Consider the following 21,513-nt stretch of genomic DNA (forward strand, 5'->3'; position numbering starts at 1 on the left):
TCGCAATAAGAACGAATTATTTATCAAAAAGTAATCAAGAACTATCACCTAGAGGGTATCCTGCGACACACTTAGGTTCAAGCTGTAAGAGAAAAGTTCAATTAGTAGAGAAATTAATTTGAAAAATTACCTTGACGTTTCGATAGCTATTTTCTGCTATAGTTATCAAAAGAACCTAAATGAATCTAAAAAAGAGTATGTTAATAAATTGTGTAACAATAGTAGGATAATACAGTATATGAAAATTCCTTCTGATAATTCGTCTGTTCAAATTGTCAGTTATGTGACTTTGACTTAATCTCATTGTTTAAATTAATAAAGGTAATGTTAATTAATAATTCTGGTGTAAATTTAATTTGGGTGTATGTTTCTCTGGTCTACTTCAGATTTTAGCATAGGTAACCATGTATGACTTAAATTAAATGAACATGAAGCAACACAATTATTTTGATTTAGTAAAATTAGTGCGTTTTCTTTAATTTTACGTTTTTTTGTGGATTGTTCTTTTGTTAAAATTGTGGAATTATTCCATTGAATTTTATGGCAATTATCAAATGCATGTTGACAAATGTGTGATTTATGATATTCTCTGTTTTTTATGTATGATTGGAGTCTTTTGTGTAATGGTCTTGAGGTTTGTAAAAAAATGAATCCGCCTCAACAATATAGAACTTATCTATTATTACGCTACCCAAATGTTGAATATTTTCATTATTAAATGCCTTTTTTGCCAAAATAGAGATGCGTGATTTTTCCTCTTTAAAAAATTTCAGTCTCGATCCGCGGATTTGTAAACCATTTTCAAGAAGCGACCTTTATAGGTTCGTAAAACCTTCACAATATCCGCCGAAGAATCGCGGGCAAATTAATTTGCTTCCGGACGAACGAAAGGAGAGTGTAGCGTGATATACTAACTAATCAAGCCAAAGACCGACTTCAACTCACAGGTCACCGCTTAGCATTGAAACTCTTTTTTCCTCATATGAATTCACTAAATATGCAAACCAATTTCCTGTCCAGGATTTCGTTGCTGTTACTCAAACGTACAATTTTCTAGAGAAAACTAATTAAAAAAGCAAACTATTTGTTATTTGTGATTAAGATTAATCAAGCAGATAGTTCTTTAGCAATTTTACAATTGTTCATCAATAGAAATATAACCGAGTGCTTTTTTGAACTCAAATTTGTACAATTCCCTTGACGAGTGTGAAAGTGGACGCTGTTTTCAATGTTGAAGAGAATTATTTTTTACTGAAGAGTGGAATATAGACCGTCTAAATTCACTTTCAATTGGCATTGAGAAAGAAATGATTCCACTATACGAAACTGCAACAGTCGTGCAGTGAAACTTTTGCAAAAACTCAAAACGGACGAATGGACTTTTTGTTTCCGTACACATGCAGAGTAAGCGTTTTGTTTTAAATTTTCTATCAACTTGCAATTGTACTCTTTTTTTACTGCTTTATCAGTTTTGGTCCCTTATCTAAAAAACTGCTTTTTCATATACCTAAATTTTTTAAAAGAGAAGCTTTTAAAGAAGTTACCTTTGCCTGGATTTGAATACCTACGTGTTTGGAAGAATATGTTGATGTAGAAAGTCTATATTGTAATAAATTGTGGTCCAGGGACGTAGAAAAGAAGCTTGTTCAAAATCTGTGACATAACACAGAAAATTTCGCAAAAGTCTGATACATACGTATAAACTAGGCCGCTCCCCTCAGGCCAACATGCATAAAAAGAATGTTGTTAACATTATTTTGAAATATGCTCTCACCTCCCACAAAATGTTAAAGGGTGGTCTAATTTACGAGTAGTCGGTGACTTTAAAGGCATATTCCGGTGACTAATGATTATCTATACACGAAAATAGCAAAGAATTTCAGGTTACATGTGTGAAGGAAATGCCGGATTAAGACCAAATCGGCACGAAAGGTAAATTGCCTCTTCTAATACAATAGAAAATATAATCTCTTGTTCTTAAATTTGTATGTGTATTATTTTGAATTTGGGGTTTGGTAAAACCACTTTTCTAATCATTAAAAAATATGTTTTAAGTTTTTGCCTTATTATTGCAAATAAATTGGGACATTCGTAGGAATGGCGACCATATTTTCTTAATGTTGCACTAATTAACGCGGCGGTGCTAATTTGGCAAGGAACGGGCACATTTCGGATGTCTTAGATAAGAATCTTTCCAGAGTGTGACAATTAAGAGCGATTCAAAGTCGCTAGTCTGCTTATTATGAAAAAATTAGTATGTCATGAGTTTTTAGTAGTCTTACATTTTTGGAGCTCTGTTTAAACCGGGTTGATTTTTTGACAATTTCTTGGGTTTTTTTAATTTATAGGCAATGTAATCATTTAATTCGTAAGCATTTTCAGATAAGTATGCTTAGTAATTTTCTTTCAAACACTTTAGTCCTGAGAGATTGTCTTTCAACTGTTAAAACTAATGGAATTTTTTATAATACTAGAACATTTTAGTTACTTTGCTCTGCTAGCTTCTCTTATTTTCAATAATTTTCTCTTAACTAAATACATGTTCCTTGATCGTTCTACAGTTTTAGCCTATATTTGAATCGGTTTTATTAAATTCTAGTCGCCCAGATCTTTTGCTTTTTGCCATTTAGATGCCTTTGTTATAGAACTTTTGTAATAGTTGATGGGCGGTTTTTCAGCATTATATGAGCTTTACGGAAGACATAGACTTGTAATGTTCGTGGAGAATATGTCGTGGGCTTAAAGTTAAAATATAAATTTTTGGTAAATGCACTTTTAAACCGATCCAAAAATTATATCAGAATCCTTTTGAATACTTGGTCATTAAAAACATATTTAAATGCACCTGTTTTTGTGGCCTTGGGGGAATTCGTCAGTTTTTAAGCTTTTCCTTAGAAATACAATGCAAATTACAATTTTTTTAAGTATTTATTCTTACTGCTAATATAAGTTCTTTTACTGTTCGCTGTTATTATAAATGTACTAAGTATCTTATGCTCCTTTAAATTTGCCAAATAATTATTAAATTATAATTTCCTTTAAATTGCTGAACTCATTTTATACACGAGTTACGAAGCTGAGATTAAATGATTTAAAATTGAAAATATAGAAATATTTCACAATTTGTCGTTTCCAAATGTTGTATGTATTGCATAATATTTCATTCCAAATATTTTATAATGTATTATTAGGGAATTCTAAATATATCTTGGAATGATCTATTTCCTCAATTATAAAAAATGAAGATTTTCAATGGACATGGTTATTCAATGGACATATATATTATGAATAATTAGTGTGAATTAAGGATATTGCATTATGCATTTCCAAAATTTTCTACCCGCGTTTGGAAAAGTTTAAGGAATGAAATGTAAAATGAAACACCTTGGGGAAATGAAACATTTTGTAATCGTTGTTCGTTTTTAAACCCAAATTTGATAAATACAGTACATATTGTTGATATCCATGCAATTTTGTTGTTAAATTAAATCTAAAACATAATAATATAATGAGCAGCAACAAATTAAATATATTTTATGCAACATATCTGTTTATCTGATTGTATGGCGGTAAGTCTCGCTATTTAGATGTTCATTAGCACGCTTGCAGATCCAGGTAGATAGAGTGACGACACGCGTCGCGACGCTCGATACGCCTCATGAATTGGCGGCTTAACATGCACCATTAAGTTTGGTCCTTGTGCGTAATAATTTCAGAATCAGTTAAAGATCTGCGTCCAGGTGCAGATAGATGTGAATAATATCAGTTACATAATGAATCAAATGGAAAGAATCACAAATAAAAGAACCAAAAGTTGGCAATATGTTTACTTGAAGCTATGCAAAGGAGCAAACGTTTTTTGCTGAAATGGTTCAAGATTCGAATGGAAGGACGTTCTGAGAGTCTTGGCAATTGAAAATAAATACATTTTAAAGTCGGTCAATGTTTAAAGTCAAGAAATGTATGGCGATTATTTTCACAGGTGAATAATGTTTTCAAGTTTTCAAAAAATTGTAAATCCTTAAATAACTGGTAGTTTACATATCAATCCTCATATCATATATCAATCGACTTTTTATGTGAGACTTTTTTAATGGTTTCGAAAAGATGTTTTCAATTTATAGACAAACATAATAATATATAATAATAATAATAAATATAATGATGTATAAACAATTAATACAGAAGAAGCACACTTTATACACTTGAATCTTAACAACAGGCTTTGTTTTGACATTAATTCATACAATAAGTAGGTATTTAAAAAAACCAAGTGGAAGAATGATTCAAAGTACCTATTGTTGCCAAAAAAAAATTAAAACTGTTACTGTTACATACTGTTATTTTTTATTGAAATCAGCAAAATCGTTTTTCTAAAGTGAATTAAGAACATTTTCCATAAGAATTGGAAATGTCTTAATTTAAAATCTAGCATAGAAGATCTGGAAGATGGATAAGTATAGGCCTGAGTTCGAAAGTTGATATGAAGACTCTGAATCAGAATATTCCAAAAATGCGAGAGTAAATTAATAGAAAATGGACATTTTTTCAAACTGTAGTGGAAGCTCAAGAACAAATTAATTTCATGCCACTTCTGAATCATAAAATGCTATGGGAACTGTCGATTTAAGAATCTACGGTAAATTGAATATCTACTAGTATTAAAAAAAACAAAAAATGTTCTAGTTTTCTAAAATTTCTGATACCCATGAGGAGACGTTGTTATCAGATTTAAAGTGTAAGTTTGTGGAAAACAAATATTTGACGAATGTGTAAAGAGTTGCTTTAAACTTTCACTTGATTGCTGATACTTTACAAGTTGAATTAGTTAAAATCTAAAATGGAAAATTGCACACAGCAAATATGATGGATATAAATCGAACCGAATGTAGTTTTGCCCAGTCAATAAACCAAACTAAATATGGTTTGATAATAATTTGTTCCGACTTATACAGAATCATCACATCAGATACAGACTCTTACTTATAATCCATATGGCACAGATGTAATTATTTCTAAAGATTTGTAGATTCTGCAAAGAAAATAGGTAGAAAGAAGTAGTAATGTTGGAGTTTTTGAAAGGTTTATTAACTGTGAATGATAACTATTTGAAATAAAAACAAACATTTTCAAACGAACTTTTTGCTTGATTTGTAGGTGAAAAAGCCTATGGAATATAAGTGGGAAGGAAATGCTTCAATATCGCTTATAAAAATGATATTTTTATGTTAGCGGGTAAGCACCGCTCACAAAAAAGACACTTTTACAAGTTTTTAGTTGCCATTGAAAAAACGTTTAGAACAGGGTCATTTGCAAATAGTTATAAAGGAATGTTTGTTTAACTCCGATAGGAAATTAGATTTGTAATTAAAGGAGAAGATACGAAAATAGGAAATGCCTATCAAAAAAGAAGAACCAAATGCCTTTGGCAACCTTAAAGGTATTTAAACTTTGGCGTAATAAACTTTTAACATACGACATGTTACAGTCATGGGAAGAATTAGATTATTTTTTAGTTAAATTTATTAATAGCTGGATCACGTAAACCATGTTGAGTAAGCAGGTATCATGCAAGCGAAATGAAGACATCCTTTTTCCCAATGAAGAAATCCTTGGTACGAGACAACAAAATCAAGAAGCAAAAATTTTCACACCAATCGGAGAGCAAAGGCGGACTAAGTCGTTGTCCGTCGCCTGCTATTGGCCCCAGAAATCGACTCATGAATAAAGTGAGTTAACGTCCGTCTCGCTTGGTCTTGAGATGCAAATAAGGACGGTTGATTATGCACAGACCGCGCCAGATGATTCAAAAAAAGTATTCTGAAAGCGTTCTTTGAGTTCGTTCATTCTCATTCGAATTGTTGGTACTGTTGGAGCGCGGGTTACGGGCCAGAGTTGTTTATTTGGACTTCACAGGTGATTCGGCTCTTCATTCATAACTTTTACGATAAGAAAGTGGACAGTGAAAATGCTTTCGCGATCGGTAGCTGCCACAGTGACTTCAACGACGCCCGGCGTCGTCACATCTTTGCAGGACACGTCTTCTCCTGCGGGTACTTTATCCACTGCGGAAAAATCTGTTGTCCCACAATCGAAACAGCTGGACAAGACCGAGATAAATGATGCTGTTACCAAAGTTCTACAGGGGTACGACTGGACATTCGTACCCATTGCTTCAAAGTAAGTGGTTAGATAGGTACATCTCGGCAGGTTTTAAGAATTACTTTCTCAAGGAGATTTAAAGAATATTTTAAATTTCACTTACACGAAAGACGTTTTGTGATACTAAATAAACTAAAGGTGAGACAATAGAGATTTTGTACGTTCGACTTTTAAATGCCATAAGTAGTAATCAGTCAGTTATTCAATTTAACTTAACTAACTCACATAAATAGGGTTGCTTAATGAGCAGGAAAAGGTGCACATTCTTCAAATATTTTCACATAAAATCCTCAGACCCATCATTTATAAGCAACGTTTTTAAAATTGGCTTTTACGGAGCCCCTTTTTTCAATAAGTACCTATATGTTTTGGAAATGGAAATTAAATTAGTTTATCTATAGGTACCTATGTATTTGCACATTAAAGTTTTCGAAAACTGCAAAAATTTTTTATTAATTTTTTTACAAATTTACAGAAATCAGGAGACTTCACTAAAAATAAGCCAAAGTAGGTACTGTTTCGCGCTATATTGCGAACGGATAGCAATAGTTCAGATTGTGTAGCTAATTGGATTAAAATCGATTTCGAAATACCTACCTATTTTTTCGTAAATAACCGTTTACCTACTATGAAAATATGGTTTGGCTTTTGTGTTTTAATAATCTGGTTGATAGTTAGCTTAGGAGACTAAGTTTACGTATAATTTAAATTTCCTGTAGGTACATTTAGCAAGAAATATTCCTACTCAAAAGTAGAGCAAATAGAACTGAATAGGAACATCAAATTTAATATTACAAGAGGTTTAGTGCAAATAAATTAATTTGCAGATTTCCTAAAAGCAAACAACGTTTGATCATGCCTTATATTATTCAATATTTTTGAAGACTTATTTTAACGATTAGTTCTTTCCTGCGTTTGCAATTCTATTAGCGGTTAATTTTAAATAAATTAATGATTCCATTAAACAGCCACCGTTCACAAAAATTTAAACCAGAAATTTCTTAAACAGAGTTAAGATTAACAAGAATAAAGGTTTGGCAACCGATATTTCGGGATCTTAGACCCTTAAAATTGTTGCTTTTTGAATATTTCCACCACCGTATTTTTCACGACGTATTACTTACTACAGAAAATACGGTTGGTGAGGTAAAGATAATAACATTTTCAGAAAAAAATACTAATATCTTATATTCTAATCTTATTTTATTGGTATAAATCGTATTAATGAACAATTTTACTACCAAATTCTTGTTTCAATGTGTTGATAGCTACACGTGCGCAGACAAAAAAATTACAATGCAAACAATATATTTGGTACTTACTTAGAACTCAAAAAATCTCTAATGCGTTCTAATTTAAAAAAAAATGGTTTAACACGATTAATTGCCATGGCTTTTTACGGATTTGAAGTTTTATATAATATAATTTTTTTAAATAAAATAATCTGTTAAATGTCCTTAGACTTATACAAGGAATGAAATGAAATACTGAAAAAAAGCTGCAAGAATGCCAATGAATGAAGATCAAGATTTGTACTGATAGCATATTTTGAGCGTCTGAAATATTTTCACATTATTTGTTCAAAATGCAGGCAGCTATTTTAGTGCTATCGACGTTTAAAAATGATTTATCTTCCATGTTTAGCAGCCACCCAATTTAGTTAAATCAAAATGGTTTTTTGTCGCTAATTAACTACATTCATAAAAATACACAAATGTTTTAAAGCGGTTGTTAAAATGGTAAAATATACAGAAAACTATTTTAATAATAAACCTATAATAATGCAACTATTAAAAAACGGATTAATTTGTGTTTTGCATACTGATTATAAAAGCAACTTTACTATTTTTTAATTATTTTCTTTTGCTTCTCCTGGCTGCACTGGTCGGCCAAAGGAGTTTCTCAATAAAGTGCAGATACTTTTAAGTAAAAATATTTCTACAATGTTTATTATAATATAAAATGGTTGTGTTATTGGAATATTAATCGCAAATATACAAAATTTTAATTTTAAATAACGTAGATCTATTTTATTTAGCATTGAGGAGCTATTCTAGTTGGTCGTTTCCAACTAGAAGTCATGCTTTGAAACTAGTTGGATTTGGAACTTAAGCCTTACTTTACAAACTATAAGCTTTTTCCTGAGACCTGTTTAAAATACTTGTTATAAATAAGGGTTCATTGCTTTTGAAGAATTGTACTCTCAAAGGAGATTATTTGCATTAATTTTCTTTTCTTAAGTTAAAGATAGGTACCTCTACATGCACGTTATTCACTGTGAAATATAAGTTTTGAAAACAGCGTGCCGTTTTATTATTTGGTTGAAAAATTCAATAAATTTCTTCTGTGGCGGCGGCATTTTTGCAAGGAAAATATTCAAAACGTGCTTAGCACATGGTTATCCCACCACACAGTGCAGTTTTCTTCAGCTTTCCTTTCACATTGTAGGTATTCGTTTATAAAAGCTACTAACTCTTGTTATCAGGCAATATTTTGGCATAAATGGATACAATTTCCTGCACATATGTACAATACAATTGTACTTATCCAGTGCCTCTTCTCCCTATTTGTGTCTTTAGAACGGTTCGGTTACATGCATCATAAAATTCGATTCTTTTAATGTGCATTTAACAGTTTTGATAATTTTTATCGGCAATTTATCATCAATTTTTTGTCAAAATGAGCCTATATTTTAGAATGACCTATATGAAAAAAGCTGCAATACTTTTGAAATAATTTTTTTCACTCTTCTGGGAATCTAAATTTCTGTAATCTCTGTGGTCAGGCAATGTTTTCTGGCAACCACAATGCTCACTATCGCGCGCAAATGATAGCAACTTTTTAACTTCAGCTGTTACTAACTGAATTACTGATCGGCTGCTTCTGTGACAAAATACGTGAAAATAAACTTTTTGTTAAAGAAAATATACAATTTTTGCGGTTTGTTAGTGGTGTTCAGGAAAGTTCCAGAACAAATGTTTTCTTCAAATTAATTACTTCTGCTGGATATTCTCTTACCTAACTCCCCTGGATAATAAGAAGATACGATGTTGGTATCCTGTTTCAATGCTACTTTCGACCAGTAGCGACATTAAACTTTTAAATTCGATGAGAAAAATGTATTTGTATAACGTATCCAGATCGTTCCTAAGTCTTTTTCTGGCTTATAAACGACGGAAAATAATTTTTATAAGCATTCACAGACTTCTTGCGTTTTACTTATTGCTTGCACTGGAAAAGATAAAGAACATTGAGCCGTACGGTTGCGATATTAAAACTCCCTTAAGCCCAGCAATGGTTAATGTTTTCAAATAGTTTTAGTATTATTTTTTAAAACAATACTTTTATTACATGATGACGCCTAACTAAAAGTCAGTTATCGCAAATAATCATAAATAAACCTAACTATAAAATCGTTTAAAAGTCGCGCACTGGCTTGCAAAAACAATAATTTTACGACCTTAGTTTATCATATTGAGCAAGCTCAACATTTAATTATCTTGAATGGAAAATGTCCATTCCAGCTATGCAACCTTTTCAGTCATGTAAGGATAATGAAAGCGATAAACTACATATTTGGTGGTGCTAAAGCTGAAATCACAGACCGGTTTTGTATTTTTCCAGCAGAAAATTAAAAAGAATTCGTTCATTATTTAATTGTTAGTTGATCACTTGCTAGTGAATGCCTTATTTGTCTAATTAAAATTTAAAAATAGTTTTTAGTAACGAAATTTTAAATATTTTTCACCAACGCACAAATTGTATAGCAGCTGTCGTTTTCTGTATCGGCACCTATTTTTTCCTACCTATTAAAATGGCTAACATGTTAAATCAGTTAAAATTAATTTGCAAGTTTTATTGCAATTATCTCATTTATTCCGAGTGTTATTTTATTTACGAACGGTAATTTTTACATTCCCATAACATTAAAAGTATTACTTGTCCTGACATCTAAATAGGATTGTTTCCGGCTAATACTTCCTAACCGCATTAGCCAATATAAATTCCCACACAAGCCAGAAAGGTGTTAAATCAAATTATTTGTACAAATTATTCCACCGGAACTAAATTATCAACACTTGTCGCCAACATTCAACATAATTAACATGAGAAATGCAAATATTAGGTCTCATATTAGGGCCTTTGCTATCCAAATAGAGCAGGTACCAACCTTACTGGGTCTTGGCCCAATTTCTTCTCTGAATGCTGTATTTTATTTATGTAATTGTTAATATTTAAAATGTTTTTTTCTTACACTGAGTTGAATTAATATTTCCCATTAATATGAATTTGATGAGTTGCGAACTTTCAAACGTTTTGTAGATTCATAGCTTATTTGATACTTGAAACATTTGCTTTGACATGAATAACAGCATCAGATGATAATCACGAGTTGCTTGATGGTATGAAGTGTATTTTTTATGATAATTGGAAAAATTTCCTGAATTTGCTATTGATGACTAATTTTATTTGAGTTTCTCACGTTGCATTTGGAACAATTTCAGGCCAAACGAGCAAATATTTTTATGCAACATTGCATGCACTTTTATTTAATTTGAAAAACAAATAAAATTTTGTTAATTCGAGTAACTGAATAATAAACAAACTAAATGTACTTTATTATTTTTTAAACATCTAGCAACAGAAAATAAGGGGCATTAACAAAGTTCTTTTGTTGCTATAGGATTGTCCATTGTTGTTCAGTAGTTTTGAACCGATTTACTTATAAGTAGTTTTGTGGAAAAAATAATGTGGATCCCATACAGCTAAAGTAGTGAAATAGCACATAAATAAATTAATTTATTGTTCAGAATCAGAAAATTTTTAGTAGAAGTTCTATTTTTTATTTTATGCAAAACACTCGACTATACATCCACGCTTTGTATTGACAAATTTTTATTAAAAAAAATACATTTAAACGACAGGAAAACCGCCAGTTCATTGATAGACATCAGCATATAAGGCCGTTAATAGCACATCGGACTGTTCCTTAAACCCCAAAATACTTACTTTCCATCATAAGAAATTTAGCTGACAACAGATCCTGCCTAAAACATACACACACGTAAAATACGCATTTTACAACACAAACAGTTAATCAAATAACTAAAAATAATAGACTATAGAAATGTACTAGGAGTAAATAACACTGAAAAACTGAACAAAACATAACAGATTGCACTAACACTTATTAAAGAAATAAGACCTTAAGAACTCACTATACAATCCTTCTAACTATACGAATATACGAACATAAACGACAAGATTAACTGAAAAACTACTACTAGTGATGAGTGATGAGCAAAGCAAGACCCGGACCAAGACTTGCATGGTCTTGGTCTTGTTCTTGCATACATCCACAGTAAGCTGTGGATATTTAAGAAAAATTCACCTTTTTTACAACATTAAGACCTAAACTATTCGGAATTATGGTAATTGTATTTTTCAAGTTACTGATAGCAGCCCATATTCACGGGACACCCGGCATTCCTCTTAAATTGGTATGAAGACAGACTTTAGGAAATATATATTTGCATAACTCCTGTTTATTGTGGGTAGCTGTAGCATTTGATAACAAAAATGTTCAGCAAAAATCACCAAAAAAGTACTTTATTTATCTTCCATGATGTGGATAACAAAATCTCACTTCCGATTTTGTTCCGAAACCAACAAATCAATACTCATGGTGTTTTACTCAAGGTATACCCACCTACGAATAAACAAATAGTTGCTATTTACAAAGGAAACCAGAAACTCTTCGTTCCATTATCTAACTTTGAGTGTTCTATGTGATGTGTAACAACCGTTAGGAATGACTGCCAGATAATTGCCTCAACCTAAGAAGATTAGTCAACAATTAAGACCACCCGATTGGGTGTAAATAATATGAATCCGCTAACAGTAACATGTTAACGCGTTAAACTCTGAACGTTTGATTCTAAATAGAACAAAGCTGGAGTGTATTTATATACGCAATTTTCCATGTTTAAAAGTGTTTGCCGCCACGAAAAGATTTTAAAGCATGTTAATTAAGGTAGTGTTGTTAATTATCCCTAACTGTCGGTTTGTTTTATCTCGATGTCTAACATGTTTTAACGATTCCACGGTTGTTACATTTTGTTTTATGATCAGTAGCCTAAAAAGTGGCAAGTGTGAAATATTTTATGGATGTCTCTTCCTTATAAATTATCCCAAGTTGCACATTATCATCAACAATCAACTAGGTATCATTTACTTCCGTATTAATTGGACTTTAGTTCTGGCGAAATTTGATGATTTTAGAGTACTTAAGTATAAGTAAAAATCAACCATTTCTTCCTTAAAGTTTAAGCGGTTCTGTCATATATCGAAAATATTTTGATATGTTTTGAATTTCACTTAATTAGTATTGATTGAACGACAGTAAAAAAACCCAGTTGTACAATATTACAACGAAAACCTAAAATCAGAAAAAAGATACATATTTTTTATATCGGTAGTGGCACGAAGATGTATGTTGAATTCTCAAAGTTGCTAATTTTGTTTGATAAAGAATTTTGCTAATTTGACCGGTTAAGATGTAACGTTTTTCTCAAACGTTCTAATTTTAATTTTACAGAAATCACACTTGTTTCGATGTTTCCAGATTTTAAATAAAGGCACAAGAATTAATTGAAATTGCACGATTATAGGTATTAAATATAGTTACAATATAAGCAGTATTCCGTAAACCTTCGACAATACTTCGTCCGAAAACGAGTTCCCTGATAACTCAGAAAATCAATAAATTGTCTGAATGAAAAAGTAATTTTCTTTTCTGCAAATTGACTAAAACGGACATCACTTTTCGTGATATAATGTGCTTTAGTTTCGTCAACTGTGGTAGTTCAACAGTTCTTCAAAATATTTGAATAAATGCATTTGGATTAACAAAAGTAGACACTCCATATGACTTCATTATTTTGTTACAATATTTACAATCCTGCCTCCTTAGACTTTTACAATAACGAGATGGGGGTTATTTTCACTTAAAATCACCTAATAAACATTCGGTTTATAGAAAATAGAAATTTCAGTTAGAAATAGCCAACTTAATGACTATTTTTTTTCCAACTGTAGATCGTTGGGACTGTTTAAAGGCAATTCTGTCTTAAACGTGGAGATAATCAAATTAATCTGGTCAGTCCTTAATGTCATTAATGTTTGGTTCTTTGATTGAAATATATAGTTACCAAAAATGTCAAGCTTACGTTTAAGAGCGGCGTAATAACAGAAGTTTACAAAACAAAAAAGAATAAAGAACTGTTGATTAGCAAAATGTATTGATACCTACCAAAGAAACCGCAGTGGTATTTACTTTCAACTGACTACAAAATTATCTGCCATTGATAAGGCATGGATGGTAATATTGTTTGATTTCGTCTTGAAATTAAATATGTCTGCCATTAAGTCTGCCTACAGTTGGGTTTTGTTTGAGTCGCGTCTGATTTTATTAAAGCATATTTCGATAATAAAAAATATTGTTATAAAAGACGATTTCGTTCAGGTTATTTTTCGGGATTATCTTAACCTTTTTGAAACGACGTTTGAAAGCGTTTATGAAAAATGATTTAGCACGAACTGAAGAAGTAATACATTTTTTATATGAGTCTGAAAACCTGCAAAGAATTGGTCCAACCAACTGAAAGCTAATTGAAACGTAAAAATTGAGAAACCGACAATCTATTTACATTTTTTATTGCACTGATTTTTTATTTGCAGTGATTAATACTTTGTTTAGCTAAGCTTAGTTGTATCGATTAATCCAACTTGTTGAACACGAGAAGACTGCCTAGAAAAAATATTATAAGAATAGATCGGGAAAAAATGGAACTTTTTATAAGCAATGTGACATAAACTACCAGTTTTGGTCTATACAGATCCAGCCATTAAAATAATTGAGTTGCAATATTCACAAAGGTCTTTAAATAGAAAAACTTACTCTCTCTTCGAATGACCAAATATCAACAATTTCAAATACTTATTACATTGAAAGTAGACGCATTCTGAAAAATAGCACATGAAACAAAATTGAGGACCCTTAATGAGTATAAGAAAACTCTAAAAAACTGTGAAGTTTGAAGAAGAAAAGTGCAGTGCATATGGCACGCCTCTATATGGTAGTCTTCTTTTTATAAAGTAGCTCAAAAAATGTCTTACTAGTATCAAAATCTGGAGCGAGAATCACTTTGCTTAATGGCGATGGAGGTCTTTAGAATTACATTTCTTAAGAACTTGTAATATTGTTAGTCAAAATATGTTGCTTAATTATGTCAAAAATAGCACGCAAATGCATTGTATAATACGTAAAGGACGCAAGCATATGAAACAACATTAATTATTTGCAAATATCATTACTTAAGTCCATAATTAAAGATTTCAATTATGTCCAAGAGTCATACAAAAAACTTTGAACTTTGATTATGTGAAAAGAACTTTCGTAAGTGAAATCAGCAATTCCAACTCAACGCAATAGATAAATTATGACTCAAGTTCTAGATTCTTCTAATATTTTTCTGCCATTGTATTCAATTCATTCAATTGATGTTCATACTTAGTTTTGTCGTTTGCTAAATAGAAAATGCGTTTCTGTAATGGAATGTTTCGGAAGGCGGATACAGTTTTCGATTATGAATGTAACCAAGGCATGTAAGTCTTTAACCATCTGCTTGAATTGAATCCGTCTCAATCCAGCGTGAAGACCATTCAGTTTAAGAGTGTGAGTTTTCATTTAAGTTTCAAAATATCATGTAGTGCAGTTTTGCAATTAATTTCGATAAATTTTCTTCATTTCGTTTTCGTCTTACTACTTTGGCGAGGTTGATTAATTTTTATATTTTTAGCAATTAAAAATGTGTCGCATTATATCGGCTTTCATGACAATATCAACCTAGCTTATCTCAAACAAATTTCTAGATACATAGGTGATATATGACAAAGTTGCAATCAAAGTAAATATATTGTCTGACGATCCGTATTACACAACAAATTTGTTAAGAAAACTAACTTTAACATATTAAAATTGACCTGCATTTGGAAAACTTCAATTTATTCTTCAAATTTATTTATTCTCAAATGCATTTTAGAAACCTGTAAGAATTAATAAAGCAGAACTAAAACTCATAACTCTTTAAAGAGATACTTTGGTGACTTTAGGGAAAGTGTTTTGTTCTATTCCCGTTTCGAGCATATGCTCGAATGACTACCGTTCCTGGAATACTGTACCCAACCATACTTTACGGGTTGATAAAACTTATTCCATGAATGAATAATAAAATATTTTTTGCAGTTGGGATCATGAATGTTCTTGGCAACAGTAGCATCCCATTTCATCGATAAGCTGATAAAGTTATTCATACATGAGTTATGTATGATTATTAGTAATGGTTTTTTATATCAACCCAGACCGTAATTCCTCTGCAATCTAATTTTAGATGTATGTATTTACGTACACAATACTCACTGGATTGGTGGTCGTTTTCCCATTTGGTATAAGTGTGTGGTCAAACGGACGCAGTTTGATTTATATGACCAACCAAAATGATAATACCTGGCGTTTATTTCGCATTTTAAACCGTAACCACATATGCGTGGGTTTTGTTTGATTATTTTTATCGCGTTTATTTTAATTTCAGTAGCATTATAAGCAGCACATATTAAGATGCTTCCATTAGTTCCAAAGAAAGTGGAAACATACGTTAATCAGTTGCTTATAACGAAAATATTAGAGAAATGTGATATAACGTACAATATATATACATTTGCATATTTGAATTCTTAAAACAATCTTAGTATGAATATAAATTTATTTATTATATGTTACATGTAAAACTAGTGAACGTCAGACGTACGATTAGCACTTTCTCAAATAAAAAGTTTTGTTTAATTTATCCTGCGATGTAAAGAAGTTTTATTTTGTTTAAAATTGTATAAAATCAGAAAAGGAAACTGCCAAACGTCAATACACAGTACAGAATGTTTAGCCCTTCACATCATTTCTCCTGCTGCAAGCTCTTGGACTTTCTCGCTCAACCTGTGACGACCTTTGGAAATAATTTAATTCTTCAATATATTTCTCAATAATACACCGATGACCAGCTGCTACAAAAACTTGTTTCTTAGTTAATTTCTGCATTATTTGCATCTAATATTACCTACGCAATGCTGCTTCATAGACACTTTTAAACTTGATTTCATACGCTTGTTCATGGCTTTCAAGGATGTTAAAGAGAAGAATGTTTTCTAGAAAATATCTTCAACTCATCTTGGAAATTTTACACAAATTCGCCATTCAAACCTGGAAATCAAAAGCAAAATCGAGATGAAAAGTTATGGAACAGCAAGAATGTTTTCTCATCCCTAAGAGTTCACCAAAGAAAATTACACATTATTTATTTGAAAATAGCTGTTTGGTTAATGTATCAGATGGTTTGTTAACTGACTAAACCGGCCTTTATTACATTTGCAAAATAAGGACGTTAAATTATCTATGATTCAATTTGAGAAATTTTTTTATCCATAAATCAACATTTCTCGAATAAGTCTTTTATTTAAGTTAGAATTATATTATTGTAATGGTTATCTTGATCTCGATTGATGAGTAAGTTTTTTATACAGGGTGTCTCATAACGAATGGTGAAAAATTTCCGAAGAATTACATACCTGAGAAGAAAAGTCAACCGAAACAGAAATACAAGGAGTCAAAGTTGTTATTTCTAGTAATTTTGTTTAGTTGTTTAGATATTCGGGGGTTTTTGTACCCTTAGTTGGTATTTCTGAGATTAACGGTTTTTAAGATATTGGCAATTATAATATCCGTGCTTTTTTTTTTTTAATCTACCTATTTATGGACAGAATAATAGAGGACACTAATAATTTAATGATCAATATAGAACACAACAATAAATAAACTTGAAAAACTAATTGAAAAAAATTATCAGCTTTTGCAAAAGTTGTTCAAAATGACGACCATTAACTTCAATACATTTAATCACACTTTTATCAAAAATAGATGCTGTTACACAATGTCTCCAGAGCATTTTGAATTTTTATAAGCAATTAGTCTCTGGTATCTATCGTTTCTTCATACATTAACGACTTTTACCACAGGTATCAGTAATTAAATTTTTTTCCATTACTTATGGGCTGAATTCAATAATATTTCTAAAATTATATTGTGTAAAACCTGCTTTGTTGCGATGCTAACAACACCTAATGAAACTTACGATCCCCCCACCCCCCGCATTTGACTACCTAGGGCTTCGCGATAAAAAAATTGGTTTTAAATTTCCTGTCAATGCGTTTCTTTCTTTTCAGTTTATATCAAAAGGCATAGCTGTTGTCATATATTTTGTTTCGTAGATTTAAGAAAAACAGGTGCTTAGGGTATCAATTTACATGATTTTATTATATTGCACCAGATGCTTTAACTGCAAATATTCTTTTTTACTTAAAAAATATTGCAAAACAGATATTTGGGTGTCAGTTATCCTTTGGCAGTATCAGCAAAAAGTTACATTTAATTTAGATTTGCAAATTTGTCACCTTCGAGAAACCACGAATATTTGATTTCAGTAAGAAACTTCAAGTTTTCGGAAGTAATTTAAAAGACCGTAAAAAATAACTTTGACCCCTCCATTCTGTTTCTCTTGAGTTTTCTTCTAAGGTAAGTTGTGCTAAGTCGTATTAAGTACTTTACCACCGGAATCAGCCATTAAATTTGTTTAATAATAACTGAGACACACTATTCAATAATATATTTAAAATTCTATTGTTTGAAAAAATCTGCTTTGTTGTGAAACTAACAACATCTGAACTTTTTTATCTTATGGTTCGTGGCAATTTTATTTTATAAACATGCTCTTATAAATATTTGTTTTAAAATATCAATGTACCTCTTTCTTTTCGGCTTACTTCAAAAGGCATACCTAGCTGTTATCAGATAAATATTTCGTTTTCGAACTGGAAAAATAACATGCACACACTTCAACTGATTTCAACTGATTGGAAAATATACAATACTCTTTTTGTATATTTAAGGCCCAAATCTACAATTGAATAATAATATAATGCCAGACATAATCTATGGAAAATTGTATGTGTTGTTCTACAATATAACGCTGACGCGAGAATTGCCTAACTGTTCCGACTACATCTTAATTGTAATAGCATACTTTTTCGTCAGAAACTAAAGTTATGATTATCTTTATTTCTTCCTTAGATATTTAGGTTGGAACAGATGGAGATTTCATGTTCATGTTTCATGTCTTCTCTGGCATTTTCTTATTTTTAATTTTTTTTATTAATACCTATTTCTTTTGTTACAGAGCTGCATCAGACAAGAGAAAGCTGCATGTGAAAAGGCCCATGAACGCTTTTATGGTATGGGCCCAAGCAGCACGTAGAAAATTAGCTGACCAACATCCACAACTACATAATGCAGAGTTGTCTAAAACCCTAGGAAAGCTTTGGAGGTATGTATTTACGCATTTATGCATTTGAAAATCTATGTTAATTATGTAATCCGTTTTTCTGATAAATGACTTGCTCATGAGTCAAACAAATGAAATTGGTTCACTCAGTAAAGTATTGGCTTTTGGCTTCAGATCCGATTTGATCCTCATTTTTAAATTATCAATGAAAAACGGAAGCAAGTAAACAAGCACGAGAGGAATGTGAGGTCGGTACGATCAAAAACAAAATCTTAAATCGAGCACGAAGTTTTACATAGATCCCAATTAAAAAAATTAATTTATTTTTAGTTTCATTAAGAAATCAGAGATATTGGAGGTCAGTGTGGGGTTATGCAGATGTGCCCTTATCGAGGTCGTTGCTCGTAATCAGAAACTTCTCGTTGTTGCCAAGAATTACTGTACCGAGTTTACGCAAATGAAATTGTTATTTTCAGACCATTTACTCTTCTTCTAGGTTTTAACAGTTTTGGCCTAAGTTTTGTTCCCATTAATAGACACAAATATCTTTAAATTATCGCATTTTTTTCAAAATTGCATCGTAAAACTGTAGTTCAATTGTTTGCAAGTGAAATAAGAATATTTCAATTCATAAGTAACTTGAGATCTCTGAGATCTGGCCAATTTCCCATCCGAACAGAAAAATGAAAAGAACTTTTGCTCGAACGGTGTGAGCCTTGTTGGAACGACACAATTTTCTAATTCACATTCTATGAATATATTGCACAGACTGTATTTAATTCCAGTATAAAAATGTCATTTTAAGAGATTGCTTAAGTATAGAAAGCCTTATCATTTCACATTAATAATTAATTATCAGTCGGGCAATAAAAAATTGCAATTAAACAAAAGCGATAGTATAACCTTACGTATTATTACGACTTCATATCGCACATTTCATTAAAGTTATTATTAAACAATTTCCTGTTTATTAATCTCATATCCGACGTTTCGTACTTTTTTTCTAATTTTTATAAAGACCGATAAGAGAGGAGAATAAGCTGCAAATGTTAAACGGAACGAGTTGAATATCTTTATTAGTATTGAATATTGTCATTACATTTTTGTGGGTTGTGACCACAAATTTTCTGAAATTTAAACTAATAATTCAGTTAATTTATGGACATATTTTCAACACTTTGCCGCTCTAATTTAGTACAGCTATCGTTTCAGATATTGGATGTTTCCGTCATTAAAATATATTTCTTTGCTCCTCCTATTTAGACTTCGGTAAGATAGATTTTGCTATGTAAGTGTTAAATTTGAAAATGATAGTTGTAAAGTTAACTTTTGATTTAAATCAGAATGTCTTCAGCAATAAGTGGCCCACCCTTTTCTAAATGATTTGTAGCTGAATATGTTTAGTTACTGTGCTTGTCAATAATTTTCTACGATGGATATGGATATTTTTCTGGAACAGGGTCCAAACTTGCAGTTTCACTTTGATATTAGGTTCTAAAAGTAACATGTTACTTTTTAAATGTTTCATTAAAAATTGTGTGATAAATAATGATTTAGTTTATTTAAAAAATAATTCTTAGCGTTGACAAACTAAAAATAATACATTCTAAAAACAAAACATGGGTTATAAGTAACTACTAAAAGAAAAAAACTGATAATAAAATGAAATGCTTTAAATGGAATATACGCTTTGCATGCGAAAATGTTTAAAAAGCTAATTTTCATTTAAAAATGAATTAACTGGTTACTGAAACTGCTGCAACTGGATAGATGATGGCTCGACGGTGCCGCATCTTCTGTTCTGGGCCAAACTTTTGAGTTTATAAGACCGTTCCAAAAACAACCGGGCAAAGTGTAACTGCGGTTACAGGTTACACGTCTGGAACACTGTTATTTTAAGGGTTACATTAAATACCGACCATCCCTAATATGGATAAATTAGGACCAAGTTATTAGTCATCAGTTCTCCATTGTATAGTAATCAGTTCTCCATTGTATAGTAAATTCAGCGGTGTTTTTTTTCGAAAATAGATTACACCCGTTAATTTTTATTTGTAAATGTGTTTTTATGGTCAATTTATTTATACAGCGTAACCCAAAAAGAAATTACGACCATCAACTTATTTTTTGCAAATAGAAGCAACTATTTCTTAGTTCTCATTCGAATACTCCATTGTACAAGTTCTATATCTAAACTCAACAAAAGTCGAAGAGGAATTTACGAGGTAAAACAATATTTTCCTCCCATACGTCAAATGGTGGTGAGCATAATCAAAGCTAAATTCAGAGAATTTAGAAAGAAAATTAACAACTCGGCGTTTTACTTTCTTTCGCATGGTGGGGCAAATTAACATACCTATGCGAATATCTGGTGTTCTCCGAATAGTTTGGAACCAGAAATATCATCCTTACAAAGTTATTTCAGTGCAACAGTTATTTGAGGATGATTTCGATATGATGAAATGAGTTTTGCGAAAGCATGCTTAATATGTTCAATCTAGATAATCATTTAGTAAAAGGCATTATTTTTCTCGATGAAGCCACATTCTGTTTGAATGGTTACGTGAACCTACAAAATTGTCGATATTGTGCGACAGAAAATCCGCATTGGATGTCGGAGGTTCACAGCCAGTTAAAAAAAAATAACTGCATTGTGTGGAATAATGCGCGGAAGAGTACTCGAGCCATTTTTTTTAACAATCTCTAACTGAACAAGTATTTCTACAATTTCTTCAACTGCTTTATTTCAACAGATTTACTTCAACAGACCCTTCTGACGACGAACTGATTTTCCAGCAAGATGGTGCTCGTTCACACTTTGTTGCCATTATGCTTACATTTTTGGATAAAATCGGCACACGGTGGCCCACTGTATTGCTGAACTTAATATTCTTAATATTAA

At 31.3% G+C, this 21,513-nt stretch overlaps 1 protein-coding gene across 1 annotated transcript in view; it reads left to right on the forward strand.

The window, feature by feature from the left end:
- The first annotated feature begins 5,813 nt into the window (after positions 1-5,813).
- The window catches only part of LOC109534538 (transcription factor SOX-10), a 29,289-nt gene continuing 13,589 nt past the window's right edge, over positions 5,814-21,513 (forward strand). The window contains exons 1-2 of the mRNA XM_019900272.2: positions 5,814-6,180; positions 18,507-18,653. Coding sequence (XP_019755831.1) covers positions 5,969-6,180; positions 18,507-18,653 — 359 coding nt within the window. The 5' untranslated portion in view covers positions 5,814-5,968. The remainder of the gene's footprint in view (positions 6,181-18,506; positions 18,654-21,513) is intronic.

The sequence above is a fragment of the Dendroctonus ponderosae genome, unplaced genomic scaffold (assembly GCF_020466585.1).
Source record: "Dendroctonus ponderosae isolate FM_Combo_2020 unplaced genomic scaffold, Dpon_F_20191213v2 Dpon_F_20191213_8, whole genome shotgun sequence".
NCBI lineage: Eukaryota > Metazoa > Arthropoda > Insecta > Coleoptera > Curculionidae > Dendroctonus > Dendroctonus ponderosae.